The following is a 22008-nucleotide window of genomic DNA, read 5'->3' on the forward strand; positions in this document are numbered from 1 at the left end:
TGAAATACTAGTAGCTCTAAAATCCACATCAAGTATGAAACACAGGGTATTCTACTATTACATAGTAAATAGATAAAACCTGGGGGAGCAAGATATCATGGTAGATTTTCTAGGAAGGACTCAAGTCTAAAGTGTATCCATGACTATATGGACTGCTGTTGAATGGGAAAGCATGCAGACATTTGATGAAGAGCTTAGTGCACTGATACATCCTTTTGGATATGCGATGATTCATTCTTCTAGACCAGGGGTCCTCAAATTTTTTAAATAGGGGGCCAGTTCACTGTCCCCCAGACTGTTGGAGGGCAGGACTATAGTAAAAACAAAAACTTTGTTTTGTGGGCCCTTAAATAAAGAAACTTCATAGCCCTGGGTAAGGGGGATAAATATCCTCAGCTGCTGCATCTGGCCCATGGGACATAGTTTGAGGACCCCTATCTCTAGACAATGTCAGGATAGCATCCAAGACCTCACTCATTCTAGGCTGAAGTAACAAAGAGTGATTTGCTCCAAGATCCTGGCCAAGCCTTCAACTTTTCCAGATCTCCATTTTCTGCATTATAAAGTGGTCACTTATCTATCACTACTGGCTAACAAGTAAAACCTGAAGCTTTCTGATGGGGACTGTGGAAAAGGGCTAGAAATCATATGGAAACGTCTTAGAGAAAAGGGCACTATTGATGTAAAATATGGTATTAAATGGCAATCATGTTTGGATACAATAAGTAAATAACAAAAATTCCCAATGAAAATATATAGGTCCAAAGCCTTAGGAAAAGCAGAGGGGAACTGGAGGTGAATTCCTTCAGATCACAGAATTTGGAGCTGAAAGGTAGCACTAAAACTATCTATTCCAACTCGCTCATTTTACAGAAATTGAAGCCTAGAGAAATGGAGTAATTTCCTTTAAGTTGTACAGTGTTTAACAGTGGAACCAATTTTTGATCCCCAGTCTCCTAAACTCCGAATCCAATGTTTTTCCAATTTGTACCACACTGCCTTTTCTTTTTCTTAAATCATTATATACCCACCAATTTATAGAATAAGTCCTAGTCTCCCAAGATCACCATGATAAAGCATTCATTTGCTGATGCTGAAAAAAATGAACATGGACATCCACAGAAATACCACCTACTCAATGTTTCCTGTCCTGAGGGCCTCCCTTGGTTCTTCCCTGAATGAGGTAGCTCAGCTGTGAGTTGAAGCATGTGATGTAGAGCAGGCCACCACTCAAAGCTATAGTTTTCCCTTTTTCCACAAGATTATAAAAATACCAATAACCTTTTTTAATTATTATTATTTTTTTTTACCATTTATAAAAAGATTCTTAGAAAAAAAATACAGATGGATTACTGCCATCAAACTTCAGTTCCATCTTGTAAATTGTTATGAACTTTGACTTCCAGGTTCATTCTTTTGACTGTAACACCTTTGAATTTGTAGGCTCCCTCATTCTCACTCAATAGATTGATGTTTCGCACAGTGCAATACTGTCTGTTCATGTTCTTCTCTAGCCTATCTGGGTTTCTCTTGGATATGTCTATCTTGGTGTTCAGAGGGTATTCCTCCAAGATGTCCTCCGGAGCTCTTTTCTTTTGTTTTTGGCATTTTCTGGTGATGAAATAAGCCACCAAAAGCACTAGCAGCAATAGCATGACGGCAGCAAGGGCACTGCCAATCGACGCTCCAGTTTGGGACAAAGAAGCGGCCACCACTGACTCCTGCATCTCCAGATTCAACGATTTCATGTTGGTGCCATTCTTGATTTGGTCTCCTTCATTGTCATAGATTAGGGAATCATCAAGGGTTAGTCGTCCTGTGTGGTCCACAAAGTCCCTGCGCTTGCGCCTCACTGCTGAGGTGAGAGAACGCTGCACTCGTGGCCCGGAGAGGGTGTCAGGGCCAATGATATAGATGACCTGGAGATACCATTGGTGTCCTGCTTCCACCTGAAAGAAGAGAAGAACAAAAAACTCGTTTCAATGTAAGCAAAGGAGTAATGCTAAATTGCAGACAAAATGGCATGACAGATAAAAATATTCAAAAATGGTATAAAAGATAATAGAACAGATAAAACAGTAAAACATAATAGATGGAAGAAAAATAATAGTAACAGTAAAAAATGGTAATTTTCACAATTATTTATGGAATTGTGAATCAAATAACCCTAGCACCTAGTATTATTTTTCTGCATTAATATTTGTTAGTAGAAATATTTTTTTCCTGAATTTTTTTTTTTTTTTTAGTATTTATACTGTCTGCCTCATCACTTGTCAATTATTGTTTGTACTTCCTTTATCGGCACAGGTCATAGCCTCTTTACAATTTGGTAAATGCTCATTAAAAGTTGCCATAGCTAGGAATGGGGATGGGAGTACATTCTTATAGTCCAAGCTCTTGGAGAGACTATACCTAGTAGATCTCTTGATCTGCATTTCTGACCTGCAGTATGGGTACTAATCAATATGTTGAGTGCCAGATGAGACAACTAGGCACACCAGGCTGTCTAAGGAGAGATGAACAGGTCCTGGTTGGAAATGTCATAGGTTAAACAAAGCTCCCTTGCCCATCTGGAGAGGGATGTGGTCTATGAGTGGTTGACACACTTCCAGTCTGGATGAGATTAGAAAAGTTGCTGTGGCTAAAAAATGTCATTATCCTGCAGTCTAACTTGAAGATATAGCACGGTATAGTAAATATAATGAATACAGGACTTGGGGCTTGAATTCTTCATTATCATTCTGGCAAAGTCATTTAAAATTTCAGAATTTCAGTTTCTTCATCTGTAAAATAAGGAGATTGGACTTGATCTTTAATTCCCATTTCAGCTCCAAATCTCTGACTCCCAAACCCAGTTCAGACAACAGATATAACTATACTTGATACTTCTCCAAAGATCAGTGTTGACACTGACATTGGCATTGCCTAGGACCATCTTGCCAACATAATGAAACATTAAAATAGGACTATGGTGGAGCCACAAAAAGTATATTTTCTCATTATGACTGTTATTGTCTTATGTCTCAATACATAATTGCTACATTATCTCTATATTTTATTCATACAGAAATGTTTTTTTTTCAAAAAATCATTCTAAATTTGAGAAACCATGACTACACAGTACATATTTCAGAAAATAAAGAATTCTTGGCACTTACAAAATAATGCTGTAAAAATGATTGAACCCAACTAAAATAACCTAAGTAAACTAAAAATTTCCATATTCCATTTTTGAATTAGTAGTTGTTTCAAATCAAGCATATTTTAATAGATAGATGGACCAATGATCTCATTGATGAAGGTTCCCTCTCATATCCCTTCCATACTCTGTGAAGTTGGCCATGTCTTGCTATCAATCCTTTTTAGTGGATTCCCCAATGTAATTCCCCAATTTAGTAATTCCCCAATGTTCTAGGAGCCTTCCCCTAGCCTTCTTGATATTGCAGGCAGACCAGTAGAGCAGATGAGCTGTCCTTTGGCTAATCTTCACTCTCACTACATGGTTAGTCCACCTTCTCTTCTGGTCATTTATCTCTTTATAATATATTTTATATCAGTTTCTTGGGCAATTCTTCATAAATGATTTCATTTGATCATCACAAAAATCCTAGAATACCTGGATGGATATTAAGTGCTATTATTATTATATATTATGTATAATATATAATATACATTATATTATTATGTATTATTATTGAAAAAAACTGAGACAGATAACTGTGCCCGGGATCACACAGCTAATGTCTGAAGTCAGATTTTAACTCAAGTATTTCTGACTTTAGGACCAGTGATCTATCTAACTTCACTATCTAGTTACCCCAAATAGACTCATTTATTCAAATATTTACTGAGGAATTTATCATGTGCATAATATATCTGCAAGATGCTCTGCTAACTGAAAATTTCTTGGATCATCCCACAAGGGACAGCAACAAAGGATAGTTCTATTGACAAGACTTTTATTCCCTTTTCAACTGCCTTACTCTCCTCCTACACACACATGCCAGATGTGGGGCAGAGTCCAAGAAATGTGAGATCTGAGATTATTCAAAAATGGGGAAAATGGGATTTGGCAGTGGAGGCTCCTGTATGTTTCCCACATATCAGCTATCTCCATTTTTCCTACTGTCTGTATAAGGTCTATGTTGCCACAGAAATGTCCATCAATTCCTTTAGGAGATAAGCCTGATTCATTCACATGTCTAGATAATTGGCTGTTCAGATCAGCAGATCCAGCCCAAGGCCTGAATCACTGTAGGTTGGAAATAAATAACAATTCCAGCAAAAACGACTACTAGGTACACAACCTTGATGCAAGTAAAGACTGTGACTCAGGTTATCAAAACTACATTGAATATTGGAGCAGGAGGATACCAAAGAGAAAGTCTAGTTTCACTTCTTTATTTTATAGATGATAAATCTGAAAACCAGATAGACTGTGACTTGTTTATGTATAATGAATGGAAAAGCTGGGAATGAGTGTCACCTGACTCCACTCTACCATACTGGCTTGGCAGATGGTTTCATGAATTTCTGGGGCCAGGACTGTTCATCTTCTAGAGGCTGATCTGGAAATGTTGTGGCTCTCTATACCTAGTCAGTCTAATCACCACAGAGAGTCTGTGCCATATCTGAAGCTTTTCCAGCCTTACAGAACTTATCAAATTCTGGGCCTTGGTGATGTCTTGGGGAACTTAGGATCCCTTGCACAGAAGAATGAGACATTGCAGTAGAACTGTAGATGAAGTGTTAATATTCCTCAAAGACATTATAAAAAGAAAAAGCTCAGTGTCAATCCTAGTCCTCTACGTGGTGTTTAAAAAAAAATTAGTTCTCTGCTTTGCTATTTCTTATGAAACCTACCTTATAAAGTGCATCAACTTTCAGAGTAAATCCATCCACACCCGGCATGCTACTGACCATGTAGAAATCAGATAAATCAGAAGCAAAGTGGGCATCGAAAGGCACGTCGTGGAAGTATTTATCAACTACTTCTGGTTGACTTCGATCCTAGAATTCATAGGAGAAATGAACAGTTTGAAACAATGGAAATATTCATTCATTCATTTACCCAGTATTTATTCAGCTCTTATTTTATGCAAGACACTGTACCAGGCATACAGACTAAGAAATCAAAATGAAAACCAGTTTATAATTTCAGGGAGGCTACATCCTTTCTATGGGGAGAATACATTGAAATAAGATTAGTACAATGTAACCTAAGGGAGGAAGTGTTAACCATGAAAAGGACCATGAAGCTAAGGGTTCTAATAGGAAGAAGGGCCATGGAACAGCTCTTAAAGAATTTTAAAACATTCAGGCACATTTATTTTTTTTTCTTTATTTTTAAAGCTTTTTATTTTCAAAACATATGTATGGATAATTTTTTAGCATTGAACTTTGCATAGCCTTATGTTTCAGTTTTTCCCCTACCTACTCCCCTAGTTGGGAAGCAATCCAATATATTTTAAACATGTTAAAATACATGTTAAATTCAATATGTATAAACATATTTAAACAATTCTCTTACTGCACAAGAAAAAATCAGATCAAAAAGGAAAGTAAATGAGTAAGAAAACAAAATGCAAGTGAACAACAAAAAGAGTGAGAATGTTATGTTGTGATCCATATTCAGTTCCTACAGTCCTCTCTCTGGGTGTAGATGGCTCTGTTCATCACAAGATCATTGGGACTGGCATCAATCATCTGATTGTTGGAAAGAGCCATATCCATCAGAATTGATCGTTGTATAATATTAATGTTGCCATGTATAATGATCTCCTAGTTCTGCTCATTTCACTTAGCATCAGTTCGTGTAAGTCTCTCCAGTCCTCTCTGAAATCATCCTGCTAGTCATTTCTTATAGAAAAATAATATTCCATAACATTCATATACCATAACTTATTCAGCCATTCTCCAACTGATGGGCATCCACTCAGTTTCCAGTTTCTTGCCACTACAAAAAAGGCTGCCACAAACATTTTTGCACATGTGGTTCCCTTTCCTTCCTTTAAGATCTCTTTGGGATATAAGCCCAATAGTAACACTGCTGGATCAAAGGGTATACACAGTTTGAAAACTTTTTGAACATAGACCCAAACTGCTCTCCAGAATTGTTGGATCTGTTCACAGCTCCACCAACAATGTATTAGTGTCCTAGTTTTCCCACATCCCTTCCAACATTTGTTATTATCTTTTCCTATCATCTTAGTCCATCTGAGAGTAGTAGTATCTCAGAGTCGTCTTAATTTGCATTTCTTAATCAATAATGATTTAGGGCACCTTTTCATATGACTAGAAATGGTTTTATTTTCTTCATCTGAAAATTGTCTGTTCAAATCCTTTGACCATTTACCAATTAGAAAATAGCTTGGATTCTTATAAATTTGAGTCAATTCTCCATATACTTTTAAATGAGGCCTTTATTAGAACCCTTAAATGTAAAAATGTTTTCCCCATTTATTGCTTCCCTTCTGATCTTCTCTGCATTAGTTTTGTTTGTACAAAAACTTTTTTAACTTAGCATAATCAAAATTATCTATCTGGTGTTCAATTATGAGTTCTAGTTCTTCTTTGGACACAAGTTCCTTCTCTACAGATCTGAGAGGTAAACTATCCAATATTCTTTTAATTTGCTTATAATATCATTCTTTATGTCTAAATCATGAATCCATTTTGACCTTATCTTGATATATAGTGTTAGGTGTGGATCAATGCCTGGTTTCTTCCATACTAGTTTCCAATTTTCCTAGACATTTTTGTCAAACAGTGAGTTCTTATTCCAAAAGCTGAGGTGTTTGGGTTTGTCAATCACTAGATTGCTATAGTCATTGACTATTTTGTCCTGTGAACCTAACCTATTCCACTGATCAACTTAGCCAGTACCAAATGGTTTTGATGACTGTTGCTTTATAATATAATTTCTAGGCCACCTTCATTGGCATTTTTTTCATTAATTCCCTTGAAAACTTTGAGCTTTTGTTCTTCCAGATGAACTTTTTTTATTGGTTTTTCTAGGTCTGTAAAATAATTTCTTGGGAGTTTGATTGGTATGGCACTAAATCAGTAGATTAATTTAGATAGTATTGTCATTTTTATTATATTTACTCGGTCTACCCATGAGCACTTGATATTTTTCCAACTGATTAGATCTGACTTTATTGGGTCAAAAATGTTTTGTAGTTGTGTTCACATAGTTCCTGAATTTCCCTTGGCAGAAAGATTCCTGAATATTATATCCTGAATATTCCTGAATATACAGTTATTTTGAATAGAATTTCTTTTTGTATCTCTTGCTGCTGGACTTTGTTGGTAAAATATAAAAATGCTGATGATTTATGTGGATTTATTTTGTATTCTTCAACTTTGCTAAAATTATGAATTGTTTCTAGTAGTTTTTTTAACTACTAGATGATACTATCATATCATTTGCAAAGAGTAATAATTTGATTTCCTCATTACTTACTCTAATTCTTTTGATCTCTTTTTCCTTCTCTTATTGCCAGAGCTAACATTTCTAATACAATACTGAATAGATTTTTTTTAATGGTGATAGTGGGCAATCCTGTTTCATTTTGATCTTATTGGGAATGGTTCTAATTTGGGCACATTTATTCTCATAAATATATAATATAAACCTGATGAATAAGATCTATAGCTTGTTTAGTCACTTAAAGTGAGTTAGTATACAATTCTTTAAAAATCTAAGTTGATGAGTTTCTTGAGTATCCATATCTATTTCTCTTGACCAAAATTGTTTTTTCTATCCTTGAATAGCATTCTTGAGAATGTCCCAGCTCTTCTGGACCAGCTTCCCTGAATGAATTTTAGCCCATCTTTAGCCATCTGTCCTTTCAAATTGGATCTCCCCAAATGTAGGGCAGATATCAGAATGCCTTGCTTTAATTGAGAGTGAGAGGTGAGCATCACAGATTATAAAATGTGTCAAGAATCCCAATAATGATTTCCTCCTTACTGATGAATTATACCCGGAAAAAAGTTTGTTCTTATTGTTTTCTCCATTGTTTGAATGATAAATTTATCATTATTACAAATCAAAAAGTTATTAGCTATTTTGCCTTGTAGAGAAAAAATTCTGACTGTCCAGTATTAAATTATATTTCCATGATTGATTCACGATTTTTTTAAGATTCCTCATCCATTTTCTCTTTCTATCTAGGTGGTCTTTATTATAATCCCATGATAATATTACTTCTATATCTGCCTCTGATGAGCTTTACATATTCCTTTACCATGTTTTTCTTGCCTCACCTCTACACTTCACTCCCAATTATTGACTTTCCTTAAATGAATATACATTTTTAATATAGAATGATATTGTATTCCCTGCCTTTTGTGTATTTGAATAAACTGCAACCCATGAGAGCCATTTTCTAGACAGATATCACAAAAGAGGGAAAAGGATGCCATGTGCAAAAATATTTGTAACAGCCCTTTTCGTAGTGGCAAGGAACTGGAAACTGAGTGGATGCCCAACAGCTGTAGAATGGCTGAATAAGTTATCATATATGAATGTTAAGAAATGATGAGCAGGCTGATTTCAAGAGGCCTGGAGAGACTTACATGCTAATACTAAGAGAAATGAGTAGACCCAAGAGAACATTGTACATGGCAAAAACAAGATTATGTGATGATCAATTCTGATGGATGTGGCTCTTTTCAACATTGATGTGATTTGGCCAATTCCAATAGACTTGTGATAGAGAGAACCATTTGCATCCAGAAAAAAGGACTATGGGGACAATGTAGATTACAACATAGCATTTTCATCTTTTTGTTATTTGCTTGGTTTTTTGTTCTTTCTAAATTTTTTTTTACTTTTCTATCTGATTTTTCTTGTGCAGCACGATAAATATGGAAACATGTTTAGAAGAATTGCACATGTTTAATCTATATTGGATTACTTGGTGTGTAGGGAAGGGATGTGAAGGGAAGAGAAAAATTTGGAACACAAGGTTTTGCAAGGATGAATGTTGAAAACTAATTTTATATGTGTCTTGAAAATAAAAAAAACTATCATTTTAAAAAATAGATAATACAATGTTGAACCAAAAACATTCATTAAGTGTCTGAGGCCAGATTTGAACTCAGGTCCTCCTGACTTTAGGGCTGGTGCTCTATTCACTGCACCACCTAGCTTCCCCCCCCTTCCAATAACTTTCATACCAGTAACAGGAATCTATGCTTTAGGTGCTTATTAGGTTGAATACACCCATATTGTGGTCCTTCATTGTAGATTGTCCCAGTGGGGTCAAAGAAAGGCACGTAGCCATCTTTGCCAGTGCAGAGGTAGACTTTCTCCAGCTGCAGTTTGTAAGCTGAGTTGAGGTTCTGCTCAGGATTCCAAAGTACACGGCCATAAAGGATCTGACCTATAAAGATAGGAAGGCAGAAACAATTCAGGTCAGGATTTGGGTTTAGGAAATAAAAATGAAGAAAGGAAGGAGGTTGAGGTACAGAGGATAGAGTGATTTTAGATCTTGTACAATCCAATAGATAATGGATTTCTTCTAATGTTTTCAGAAGCTTTCACACTGAAGGAGAAAAAATGAGGCATGTATTATGATTATTACTCTAAAGCAAAGAGAGACTGAGTGATTCTCCAGAATTTACTCAGTGAGTTAATGTGAAGTTAGTTTAAGTCTTATTGCTAATCACTGCCAGGAGCTATACCAGGTCTTCTACCTTGGGTTGAATCAACAGAAAAAAAAGAATGTCTCATCAAAACTTAGTGATCAAAGATCTAGATTTGGAAGATGACTGACAAACTATCTAGTCTACAAGTTCTCAATGCATGATCCACATGCTCTTTGAGGTCCCTAATACTATTTCAGATGGTCCAAGAGATTAAAACTTTTCTCATAATAATAGATGATATTTGCCTATTAAAATTTTCTCCTCTTTCTAACTTCATATCTGTTTTTTTTTAGATTTTCCTTAGATACTTCAAACAAACCATATCATGACAAAGTCAATAAAGCAAATTTGATAATTCAGTTGCCTTTTATTAATCCAGAAATGTCATTCTTCAACTAAAATTTTTTTTATTTTGGAAAATATGATCATCTTTCATAAAAAGTTTTATCTTAACATGCAATGGGTTTGTTATATTATTGTATTGCTGATAATATTATTATATATTATAGTTTATGAATTAGCACGCATTTTAAAATGTATCAGTTTTAATTCTTAATATTAAATATCAATAGATGGGACCCATATAAATAAAAACTCTTTGGGATACTTGATCATTTTTAAGACTGCAAAGGGATCCTGAGACCAATAATTTTGGGAACAATTGTTTTAGTCCAATCCCCTCATTTTGAAAATGAGCAAACTACAGGAAAGGGAAGTTAAGTAACCTATTAGAAGTCATAAAGATCTCAGAGAAAGATGAGGTTTGAATCCAGGGTCCTTTAACTTCAGAATCAGAGTTTTTTTCCATTATCTTAATTGCTTTAGCCTCTGTAGAACCACATTTGGAGAATTTATGCTGATGATGTCAAAGTAAAAGCTGATGTGAAGAGCTGTCTTGTTTTTCTTCCTTTTTGTCCCCCTGAGAGCCAGGGAGAGGTGTATGATAGGGCTTACCTTTTGAAAAAGCTCCTTTGTAATCCATTTCTGCCAGTGACATGTCAGATGTGCTGGGATCCATCAGAAATACTTTTTCATTGTTGCATAGCTGAAATTCAGTGTTGAGTGAATAGACAACTGGCACTGGGCGGTTAGTCTGCTGGAATGCAATAGGTATCAAAAATCTAAATGAAGGAGAGAAATAAGAACTCTATGAAAGGATGGACCATGTTTCATACAATTCTGTCTTCATCAAAGCACTGAGCATGACCACTAAGACAGTGAGTTGCCTGGAGATGAAGTCTAGTAGAAGGAACTAGGGATAGTAAGAAGGGTTAACAGAAGATTTCAGGGAGAAGGAAAGGGTATAAGCATTTTTACATGTCTACAATATGTTGGGCACCTTGCTTTAGAAATATGATCTCATTTCTTTATTGCATCAACCCTGTGAAGTAGATGCTATTATTATCCTTATTTTACATTTGGGAATTTTACATTTACATTATATAACTTAGACAAGTCACTTAACCTAATTTTTAGTTTCTTCATTTTATATTTAAAGAAACTAAAAATTAGTCTAAGTTCACATAGTTAAGAATTTAAGGCTGAATTTAAATTCAGATGTTTTTGACTCCAGGCTTGGTGAAACTTAATAACTAGCTGATAACTGCTTCAAAGTTGTTGAAAGTCACTTAAGGTCTTAAATCAGATTTTAGAGGACCAGGTTATTGAGCTGATATTACTCTATAATTGAGCATGAGTCCTGAGGCAGAGTTGATTTGGATAAGGATTGATGGGTGAGTAACTTAAACATGTCTCATCACTTAAGAGCCACATCTTTTCCTGGAATTCCATCAACCCCTGCCTTGATCATTTTGACCAGTTTCCATTTCTGAGTCTGTTCCAAACAATTTTTTCCTTTAGTATTAACAATCAAATCAACATTCTCATTATTACCATGAAAGATATGAAAATCTATTTACTTATGGCTCTATTAAAAAGCCCTGGGGTTCTGAACATCAGCCATCTAGGTCAAAAATACTGTCCCTAGTCAGATGAGACAATTTGAAAATTCTTTAGTATGAAGGTGGTACATTTGTAAGTGATGGCTAGATTAAGGATATAACCATCTTTGTATGTGACTGAGGTAAGGTAGAGAAATAGCTTTTGGAAAGTGAATAGGTTGAGAAACTGAGCAGTTAAGGGTGTATGAAGGAGAGTCAATAGGTATATTGAAATCTCCTATTAGGAGAACAGGTGTTGGAGAGGAGAATAAGATGATAATCCAGGTATTAAAGTCATTGATGAAAGAAGGAGAGATCTGTAGACTCAAAATGTGAAACACAGCCCACAGGTCACATGTGGCTCATGACATTCCTGACTGTCACTTAAAGAAGATTTAAGATGTAGTTAGGAAATATTGAAAATACAACAAAACAAAGATAATGTTAACATGTGGTTTTCTAAGTAATATGTGGCCTACAGGGATTTTTAAGTAAGGTTTAATGGTCCCCATTTCTATCTAAATTGGACATCCCTACTGCAGACCATAAAATTTGGATTGAGTAGAACACATAGATTGTACGAACCTCAAAAGAAGAGAGGTTACTGAATGATAAAGAAAATCACTGGTGATCTCTGTTTTTTCATCTATTCATAAGTCTCAATCACATTATTTTCATCTACTATCTCTTCAAACTTTTCAAGCTTAACTCAAAACTCCCCATGCTTCCCTTCCCATCAATTCTTTTCTCAGGTCCTAGAGATTTTTTTGTGAGAGCATGAGAGTAACACATTGTTTGGAATCAAAAACCTTTGCCTTCCTTTTCAAATCTGAAACCTTATTTAATTAATAAATAAAACAAATTAATAAGCCTTTCTTCTTAAGTGATACCTGAATGACATCAAATTCATTCTTTAGGTCCTTTCTTCTACAGACATTTTCTCTGCAGCCTCATTCCCATGCTCAGATGCCTTATATATCTAGGTCTTGGCAGTCATGCTCTTGGCTAAAAAAGAATCAAAACAACATCAATCCCACCTTTCTGGAGCATGTGCTGTGCAGGGCAGTGGCTTGTCCCCAAGGTCGATCCATGGCTGTGTGGGCTGTACAGTACAAGGGATTAAGTAGATTGTATACTCCCCTGAGTAATCCTTCCTGGAAACAGAAAGAAGAAGCCAGAGTTTGTAAGAGAGAAGGATCTCATTGAATGAGAGTTGTGTTTGAAGAACTTATGCACAGCAAATTCTGTGGAACAAAAGCTATTGTTTTAACATTTAGGTCACCGCTGAGAAATTTGAAAATTATGCTTCTTCCACTTATTCGAGCTTCTACCACAAGAGATGAGAAAATAAAATCTTTAAAAATATGAGAGGAAAGGAAAAACACATAGACACAGACATAAGTTATGGTCATTTCTTTTAGTTCTTGGTGAAAATTCCCTCATGATTTATATTTTGTGTTTTTTATTGACTGAGAACATATTAACAGAAATGTACTGAATTGAGATCATTTATATTTACTGAACCAAATTCATGAAAACAATGACATAGAAGAAAAAGGAATAGCCACCCAGGGCAAATTCTCTCTGTCCTCACTATTGGGGGTTGGAGGGAGTGTTGAGGTCCCCCATCTATCAGTGGGCTATCCTACAACACCTCCCACCTCCCCAGAAATGAAAACAACCTAATAGGGAGACAACATGCAAATTACTATGTTGTTGTGGTTATCTCAGTTGTGTCCAACACTTTTTGACAACAAAGAATTATTTAACAAATTGTGGTTCAGTTATTTAGATTGTGTTTCATGATTCCATTTGAGACTTTCTTCGTAGAGACACTGGAGTGGTTTGCCATTTCATTTCACAGTTCATTTTATAAATAAGGAAACTGAGGAAAACAAAATTAAACGACTTGCCTGGAATCACACAGATAGTAAGTGTCTGAGGTAGATTTGAACTCATGAAGATGAGTTTTCCTGATTCTAGGCTCGTACTCTATCCACTGTACTGCCTAGCTGCCTAAACCATTATACACAAACAAGATACACACGTAATAATAATAATAATGAATTGGAGATAATCAAGAGAGAGAAGGTAGCAATGATAAGATGAATAAAGGCATCATATGAAAGGTAGGATATCTTAGCTGGACTTGAAAGAAGCCAGGGAAACCAGAAAGCAGACATGAAGAAGGAGAGAATTATAAGCATGGGGCAGCCTGCATAAATGCATGGATTATGGAGATGGAAAATTAATGCAAAGAACAACATGGAGATCAGTGTCCCTTCATCACAGAACTCTTGGGGAAGAATATACTGAAAGAAAATTAGAAAGGTGGAAAGAGGCAAGAAACTTAGTTTCTGCAAGTAACTTGCAGAATTAGTTACAAGTAACTTGCAAGTAAATTAGTTTCTTCTTGCTGTCCAGTAATTTTAGTCACGTCCAAACTTTTCATGCTCCCATTCAGGGTTTTCTTGGCAGAGACACTGGACATATACTATTTCCTTCTCTGGCTCAATTTACAGATAAGAACACCAAGACAAAAAGGATCACACTGTTAATAAGCATCTAAGAGTAGATTTGAACTCCAGAAAATGAGTGTTCCCTGACTCGAAGTCCAACACTCTATCCATTGAACCACCTTAGGCAGATTCTCTCTTTTGTCCAAAATCTTTTGCTGGAGCAATTAATTATTCAAGGAAGTCTTTTTTCAGACTTTGACAGTAAGTCTTCTTGTCCACACTCCTTAAAAACTACTGTAAACATCAGGAGTCAACTTACCTGTTATAAGAACTAGTGGCTCTCCAGAGCTGATATGGTGAATCAAAAGTCTGGGCACTCCACAGAAGTTGTAGATCAAACTCAATTCCTCCAAGGTGGTCTGGAGTCATTATAAAAGACTTCACATCTGGGAGGGTGTGGTGCTCCATGACAAAGTATCCTGCACCAAGAAGGGGGAAAAACACTTGTATTATTATGTGTCTTAGTGAGAAATATACTTTATATCATAATATACACTAGAGGCTACTATAATGGGCCCAGAACCTTATTGTAATTGTACAGCTGTGTTAAACTATTACTGCAAAACACAAATTACTAGATGGAAATCTAGTCATTTCTACTAGATGGAAAAGTGTAACATTTCACACTAGCCCATCACCCAACAAATACTGATAGTGATCTTATACCAAAGATATGAATGTGCTTCACAGAGATGCTAATGAGAAGAGTAGCTATTTGTATGCAAAATTGAGTCCCAAAACTTAAGCAAAATATCCCTAAGGAAAAATACTGCTAAAATATATTAATTTTTATTTGCTTATGATTGGCAATGTATTGATACTGATCAATATCAATATATGTTGATTTAAGAACTATTGATTGATATTGATTTTGGTGGCCAATTTTCTTAGTTATAACATTTCAGAGTACTCCTATTTCTATTCCTGAGCTTTGCAGCTCTGTGCTTATTATTTGAAATATATGGGTTGCTGGTCACTAAACTCTTTGTCATGAAGCTTGATGAGTATAAGAAATATGTGAGCAAGAGTTTCACTTAAGATATAACTATTAATCTTCACAACCCTGAAGCAAATGGTCAGGTCACTAAAGATGGTAAACTGTTAAGCCAGCCCTGAAGCTAATTACTGTCCAGTAAGACCTGCCATATTCCTCACCCCTTAACATAACATACTAGTCTGTGTTTGACAACAGGCATGAGGTTTCCTGACTTCCAGATGTACAGTATCTCAAAGACCTGTCTTCATCATCATCTCCATCTCAGATCTATTATAGGTGAAAATTTAAACCAGATCAGTCTGAACACTGCTCATTTGTCCATTTGTCTTTTCTTTATAGCTCAAGGATTATGATTGAAGTTATGGAGCTGAAGTGGACTGATAGATGTTACATCTCCTCTAGGACAATGTCATATTGGATGCTTTTTGTTTCATTTTCTGTTCTCCATCCTCACTCCCAAACTCTGGCTAGGACTCACTGTACCCACAAAAGTAAGAGGGCAGCAATTCATCTCTTGATAGCACAACTACAAAAAGAGTATCACGAGATATTGTCATATTCACAAATATAGTAGAGAGACAATATCATCATGCCTTGTTACAAAGATCAACTGGGGTGATGAGTAACACAGTTACTATTAGTATTTTTATTCTATTTGAGTTCCCATGCTTGTATGCAGCTGTGATTTGGGGGACTGCTTTAGCTCTTATTTGTATAATAATATTGGACTACCTGGTTGAAAGTCAACTCACTCCTCACCAATTTCAACTGATATTGTTCAGCTGATATTTCAATTGGTTGAAATATCAACATAATATAAGGTCTGACTCTTGGAAAGGTAAAAGCTGCTCAATAATTCCATTTTGGATTATTTATAGCTTTTGTATATAATTTCATATACTTTGTATATTAACTTTAGGTTAAAAAGGACCATTTCATACAAAGGTAAAGACAAATGGGACAAAAACCATCACTTTTAAGATACAACAGATACCACCTCTGAATTTGGCATGTGTCTTGAATTCGATGACCAGACGACCATCCTCTCTAATGTAGATCCTTATTATCTGAAGTCTTGCTGAGAGCACACTTTCTGTCTGAATTCCTAGCAAGGCAAATGATACAAAACAGAGTCAGAAGATAAAAGGGAATAAATGAAAATATTGGTCTACAGTAGTTTTTCTCAAGGAACACATATAAATTATGAAATGCTTAAGAGACAATTATTACATTTAAACCTACTGTAACATACTGTTATCTACTTAGATAATGAAGTCTCATTCATAGATGAGCTCTAAGTTAACTTTTTATTTGGTCAAGGTGAAGGTTTCCATTACTAATTATTGTTCCATTCCATATTTAACAAAATAAATAACCCAGCTAGACCTTGACAATCATAATGTCATTTTGGGCTTCTTCAAGCATGAAAGAAAAACAACAGTTTGGTTTGTCCTCAGAAACTTACTTTTGTTAATCATGGTCTCCTTACCGAATGGTAAGCCTCTAGTCTATCCCATAGTCTAAAATATCTGATTCTCTATTATAACCTAAACCATGGTAACAATTCATATACTCTATTATATTTTTCTCAGTGGCAATCCTTGAGGAGTTAATAAAAAACCTGATAGATAAATGGAGTGCTCAGACTCTCAGAGATCCAAAGAAAAGCTTGTGAAAGCCAAGGCATGTATGAGTAATAGAACATTACTAAGCTACAGCTGAATGTTGGTGAGTTGAATCATGATACACAAAAGCTTTAATAATTGAACCTGCTGAAAAAATGAGTTTTAAAATAAAAATCCGGTATAAGTCCAGGAAAACTTCCTTGGCTGAGTTCTATTTAAATGAAGTATAGTCAGCCGTGAGTGAAAGCCTACTTTAATGACTCAGTATAATGGGGAAAGGGAACCTGCCACTTGAACAGAATATAACCTCTCACAGGATTTTACTGAGATAAAATGGGTTCAAGTTCTATCCCAGAGACCCAGAAGCAGATATCTGAGGACCAGCTTAACTAAGCTAAGGGGCACATTCCCCAAATATTTACCACTAAAGGATGACTTTAGTCAGCCATGGTAACTCCTGAAATTAATTTAAGGCATAGAAAGGCAGCAATCTATACTGGTGAAAGAAAAAAAAATGCAAAGATGAAATCCCAAATCCCTGAAATTAGTGTAATTGGAGAAAAATGGAAGACTAATGCTAACACTATCAAACAGGTAGAGCTCAATGTCCATCAGCTCCTGATGTTCCAAGGGATATGGCTCCCACATGTGAGAGCAGAAGAAAACATGTTCTTGGAGATTCTTCGGCTAGGTGGGCCAGAATTCTAGCACACTTTTCAATTTTGAGATATATCTTGAGTTTTGAATACCATTCTCGTGCTCATACATCATGTTTTGTCTCCAGTTTTCAAATCATGGAGAATGATTATCTTCCCATCCAGAATGGATAAGCCTTTGCATCTAAGTGCTGAGATACTATGTATATAACAGTGAGCTTGTTATCTTGTAGCATTAGCCAGCCCTGGCATCTGGCCATTGCTTTCTTATATATCTAGCTTCTCAGCATCAATAAATGTGGATAATCTACTTTTTCATGCTCAGATGGATATATATGCTTTGTCTGTGTCTCTGGTGTACAGAACCATGGGATTATTTCCCTTGGATGATGCATTGTGTATTGAAGAGAAGGCTCTGGCCACTATTAAAAGCTGTTGGGTAAAGTCTCATTAGCATCCCTAAACTGAGGAAAATAAGGGAGTAGGAAAGAAATGGGAATACCTGTTCTCCAGAGAACAGTGTCATAGAAGAACGAGAACTCCATTTCTGTATGGTGATCCAGAGAGGCCCAGCCCCTGGGTGCTGTCACATAAATGTATGACACATACAGGGGCACATGGACTGTCAGGAATGACTGAGCAGAGTCCCTCACCTGTCAACAAAAAAGAAAGGACACTTGGTTTTGGAACAGTTGTAGAGGGTTCTGTAGAGGCTTCTGAGAAACAGAAGCATAAATTCACATCCACTGGGCACAACTAAGTTACCGGGTACCTTTTAAATGCACAGGTAATGCTTAGATTTCCTAATTTTTCTGGTCATTTTTACCCATATGGCCAAAAGGTTCAAGCAGGAAAGATACACTGAGCTACTTATAACCTTTTTGACTGCCAGCAAACCGCTTAATCAGTATTAATTAATCAATAAATATTTATTAAGCATTTATTATGCCAGTCACTGTGCTAACTAAACTCTAAGGTTTAGCTCTTTGTTTATAAAACAGGTGAATTAGATGCAATGAGTTCTGGGCCTTTTCTAGGTTTGCATCGTAAAGATGAGCTATTCTCCTTTCATGTTTAAGTTATTTCCTGATAGCTAAGTTAAGTCACACTAATCCTTTCCTCCCAAATTATGTATAAGTATGTAATATATAATATAAAGTATATAATATACAAATTACATAATTATATGTATATAGTTTTATATATGCATGTATGTATAAATATATACATATGTGTAAATATATGTGTATACACACATAGTATCTACCACATAGTATGTCAGCTCCTTTCAGACAAAAGACCATTTTATTCTTTCTCTCTATTCCCAGTGTCTGACATAGGGTTTGACATATAATATATGCTTAATAATTATGAATAGGTTTTAATAATAATAATAATAGCTAACATTTATATGGTACTTACTTTGTACAAGGCACTGTGTTCTTTACAATTATCTTACTTGATCTTTACATTAACCCTGGAAAGTAGGTGATGTCATTACCCCTATTTTACAGATGAGGAAACTGAGGCAAACACAAGGCAAATGATTTGCTCAGAGTCATACAGCAAGATCTGACCTCAGGTCTTCTTTATGTGGCTATGGGATTCAGAGTTGAAAAGGATCTACAATTTAGACTCAGACCATGAACAATCTCCTAATTTTAACAGATAAAGACGAGGAGGAACATAATGTAATTTTAACTCAGGTCCTCCAATTTCAAATCCTTTATATTAGACCATATTTTCTAATAGCTAGAAAAAAAATGAATGTCCTTACAAAGGGCCTGTATAACTTAGATCCAGAAGAAACATTTTTATTCAAGACAGAGGCCATCATGTATATAGTCTGAATCTGAATGTTGTATGTTGATGGAGTCTTCCCATTTCCCCTTTTAGGATGTGAATTTTTACATATCCCACCTAAGAAACTTTCCAAGAAAGTGTTCACTGCAGTATAGAAATAAAATGCTACGCAATTTATCTTCTTATGCCATACCTTTGGTTCAATTTTCCCATTTTATTTAAGGCAAAAAGATTCACTAATTAAGATGTGCCCCACAGAAATAATTTAATGGAGAAAAAATCCTCCATCTCCTCTAGAGGGCTCAATGAACGAGATATATTGTATTAAATGTTATCACTTGATTTTTGGCAAAGTGTTATTATATATTAATACATCAATATCTTCCATATTCTCTTGTGTCTAAAATTAGAATGAAACACTGAACATTCAGACCTCACAGAGGTACTTCCAGTGAAGATTTATAGGTCTGTTCAGTGCTTAAAGCAATAAAAGGTAGAGAGAATGAGTCCCTTGTCCCAAGACACCTTTCACAACATCCCAGGTTGCCTGGAATTTAAGATTCTAGCCTCTCCTGACTCTATATTAATTCCAAGATCCAGTTCAGAATTACTCATTTTGCTTTCCTCACACAGGCTCCAGCTTGCCTCAAGAGCCTAGTTATGTGTTTTTCTTCCCTTCCTTTCAGTAACTCACTTAGCACCAATTTCTCAGTATCTAATACAACCCCATGAGGACCATCCCAAGAGGCTTAGCCGCTACTTAACTGGCAAAACTATCGTGACCTGGCAAGTCTCTCCTCATAAACACTCTAAATTTGTTATTGCCTGGGTTAAATTTGGGTCAATTTGATTGGTTACCTCTATTTTTTAAAATATGCCTTGACTAGCTTTGTGGGGCCTTGGTGCTGGTTTATACAGTGGGGAAACTCAAAGAAGAATGTTTGGTCTTTATCATTGAGGACCTGCAACCAGATGATGTCTATCAATTATCCAAAGAATAAGAAGTATAACTTAGTTAGAAAGGGTAAGTAGTATTGATGCTGTTTAAAAAAAAAAAAAGTAAACTTAATATTACATTGGAAAAAAGCAAAGAAAGGTGAAAGTCAAAAGTTGGCAAAATAAGCTGGCTGGTGATTTACCATGAGGATACCAAGGTCAGGGCCTTTCTGGGCAGATAGCCCAATTTATAAGAATCAATAGTCCAGATAGTTTTCTATTCAATCCCCGGGGAGTCCCCTAAGTGGTCCCAAGTTATTAATGTGTTCTCTTGGACTTAGGACATAGTTTTTTATTCAATTTCTCCAATAATCAGTTGTTGACAACAAAAAGTCTTCCATCTTAGTATGTCTGAAATACATACTATATGCTATTAATAGTTGCTTCAGACAGACGAGGAAAGATCTAGTTGTTGGCTTAAGCAATCTCTTATGATACTAGTCTAATTATACTTAGTAGAATTAAATGAACGCTCCTTGTTTACTATGTGCACAGGACTGTGCTAGGGACTTAGGACACACCTATATTCCTTGTCTTCACAGAACTTATAATTTACTTCTAGTAGATACACAGAATTCTGTGGTGGACAGAGCATTAGATGGGATCAAGGTTCAAATTCTGCTTCATGTTTATGCTGTGATATGACCTCAAGCAGGTAGCAACTACTCTGTGCCTTGGTTTCCTCATCTGTAAAATAAGAGGATTAAAATCTGATGGACTCTAAGGTTCCTTTCCAGCTGTAAAACTATGTTCTTATGCAATATACTATATCACATAAAACACATAAAGCAGAACAGAACAGATCGGCATAGGTAGTCTCCAAAGGGCTACATGTAGTTGGAGGAAGAAAAGCGTATAATGACTTCTGATAGAATCTCGGTTAAATGCTAGTTCAGGGAATGAAAATTGTAAAGGGTCAAGAGGCAATGAAAACATTTTGAGTCATGAATGACATGAGCACTGTGAAGTTCATATGGATTCCAGTAGAAAGATCCATCTACAATTAGAACCGACAGCCCTTACTAAATTGGAGCCATTGATAACCACCAAGATAAGTATTTCAAAAATACCTTCATCCAGCAGCTCTGGATGAGCTTTCTGGGTATTAGCCAGGTGCATCTGAATGATAATATGAGCCAGTTTGTTCTTTGGCCAAAGACTCCACTTAGGAGGCTTAACTGTATGCAAAAAAACTAACCTGAGGCAAAAATCATTCTAAGGAGTGGTATGTTCCAAAGAAACAATATTTATGCATTCACATTTAGCAAAGTAAATAACTTTAATTAACAACCCTGAAGCTCAAATACTAGTTCACAATTTCTTTGATCTTTCAGGATGCTTCTTAGAATATTAGGAAAGATCCTTGGCTTTTGCATCCAAGGTCCCTGGGTTTGAACCCCCAACTCTGCCGCTTTGGACAAGTAATACCCTCCCTAGCTCTCAGTTTCATTATCTGTAAATTGATATAACTACTTGCACAAACATCACTTCTAAGCCTCAATCTATGATTACCAAAAATATGTACCTGATCAGTCATGCTAGTGTCAAGCTCTGTCCAGTAGAGGGCAGTGGTATACATAGAATGAGGAAAATCACAATAACAAATAAAATGTTTTATTCTAATTAAAGACACTTTTCCTAAATGATTATTGTGTAAATGACATACACATATGTGCTGCCCAAGCACATGCTCAAAATGTGCTGCCCAGCACTCTATGTGCTGCCCAAAGTCTAGATAAAAAGTGTGAACTCATACTGAGAAGCAAATAACATTTAAAAAACTCATTCTAATTACTCTGTTCAAGGATACCTTGG

General features: G+C 35.8%; 1 protein-coding gene across 1 annotated transcript in view; it reads right to left on the bottom strand.

Moving 5' to 3' along the window:
• Positions 1-360: 360 nt before the first annotated feature.
• FRAS1 (Fraser extracellular matrix complex subunit 1) overlaps positions 361-22008 on the bottom strand; it is a 483962-nt gene continuing 462314 nt past the window's right edge. The window contains exons 66-73 of the mRNA XM_012552056.2: positions 17897-18047; positions 16111-16218; positions 14376-14535; positions 12635-12751; positions 10612-10778; positions 9187-9392; positions 4864-5010; positions 361-1949 (exon numbers count right to left, since the gene is read on the bottom strand). Coding sequence (XP_012407510.1) covers positions 1359-1949; positions 4864-5010; positions 9187-9392; positions 10612-10778; positions 12635-12751; positions 14376-14535; positions 16111-16218; positions 17897-18047 — 1647 coding nt within the window. The 3' untranslated portion in view covers positions 361-1358. The remainder of the gene's footprint in view (positions 1950-4863; positions 5011-9186; positions 9393-10611; positions 10779-12634; positions 12752-14375; positions 14536-16110; positions 16219-17896; positions 18048-22008) is intronic.

The sequence above is a fragment of the Sarcophilus harrisii genome, chromosome 6, assembly GCF_902635505.1.
Source record: "Sarcophilus harrisii chromosome 6, mSarHar1.11, whole genome shotgun sequence".
NCBI classification, from domain to species: domain Eukaryota; kingdom Metazoa; phylum Chordata; class Mammalia; order Dasyuromorphia; family Dasyuridae; genus Sarcophilus; species Sarcophilus harrisii.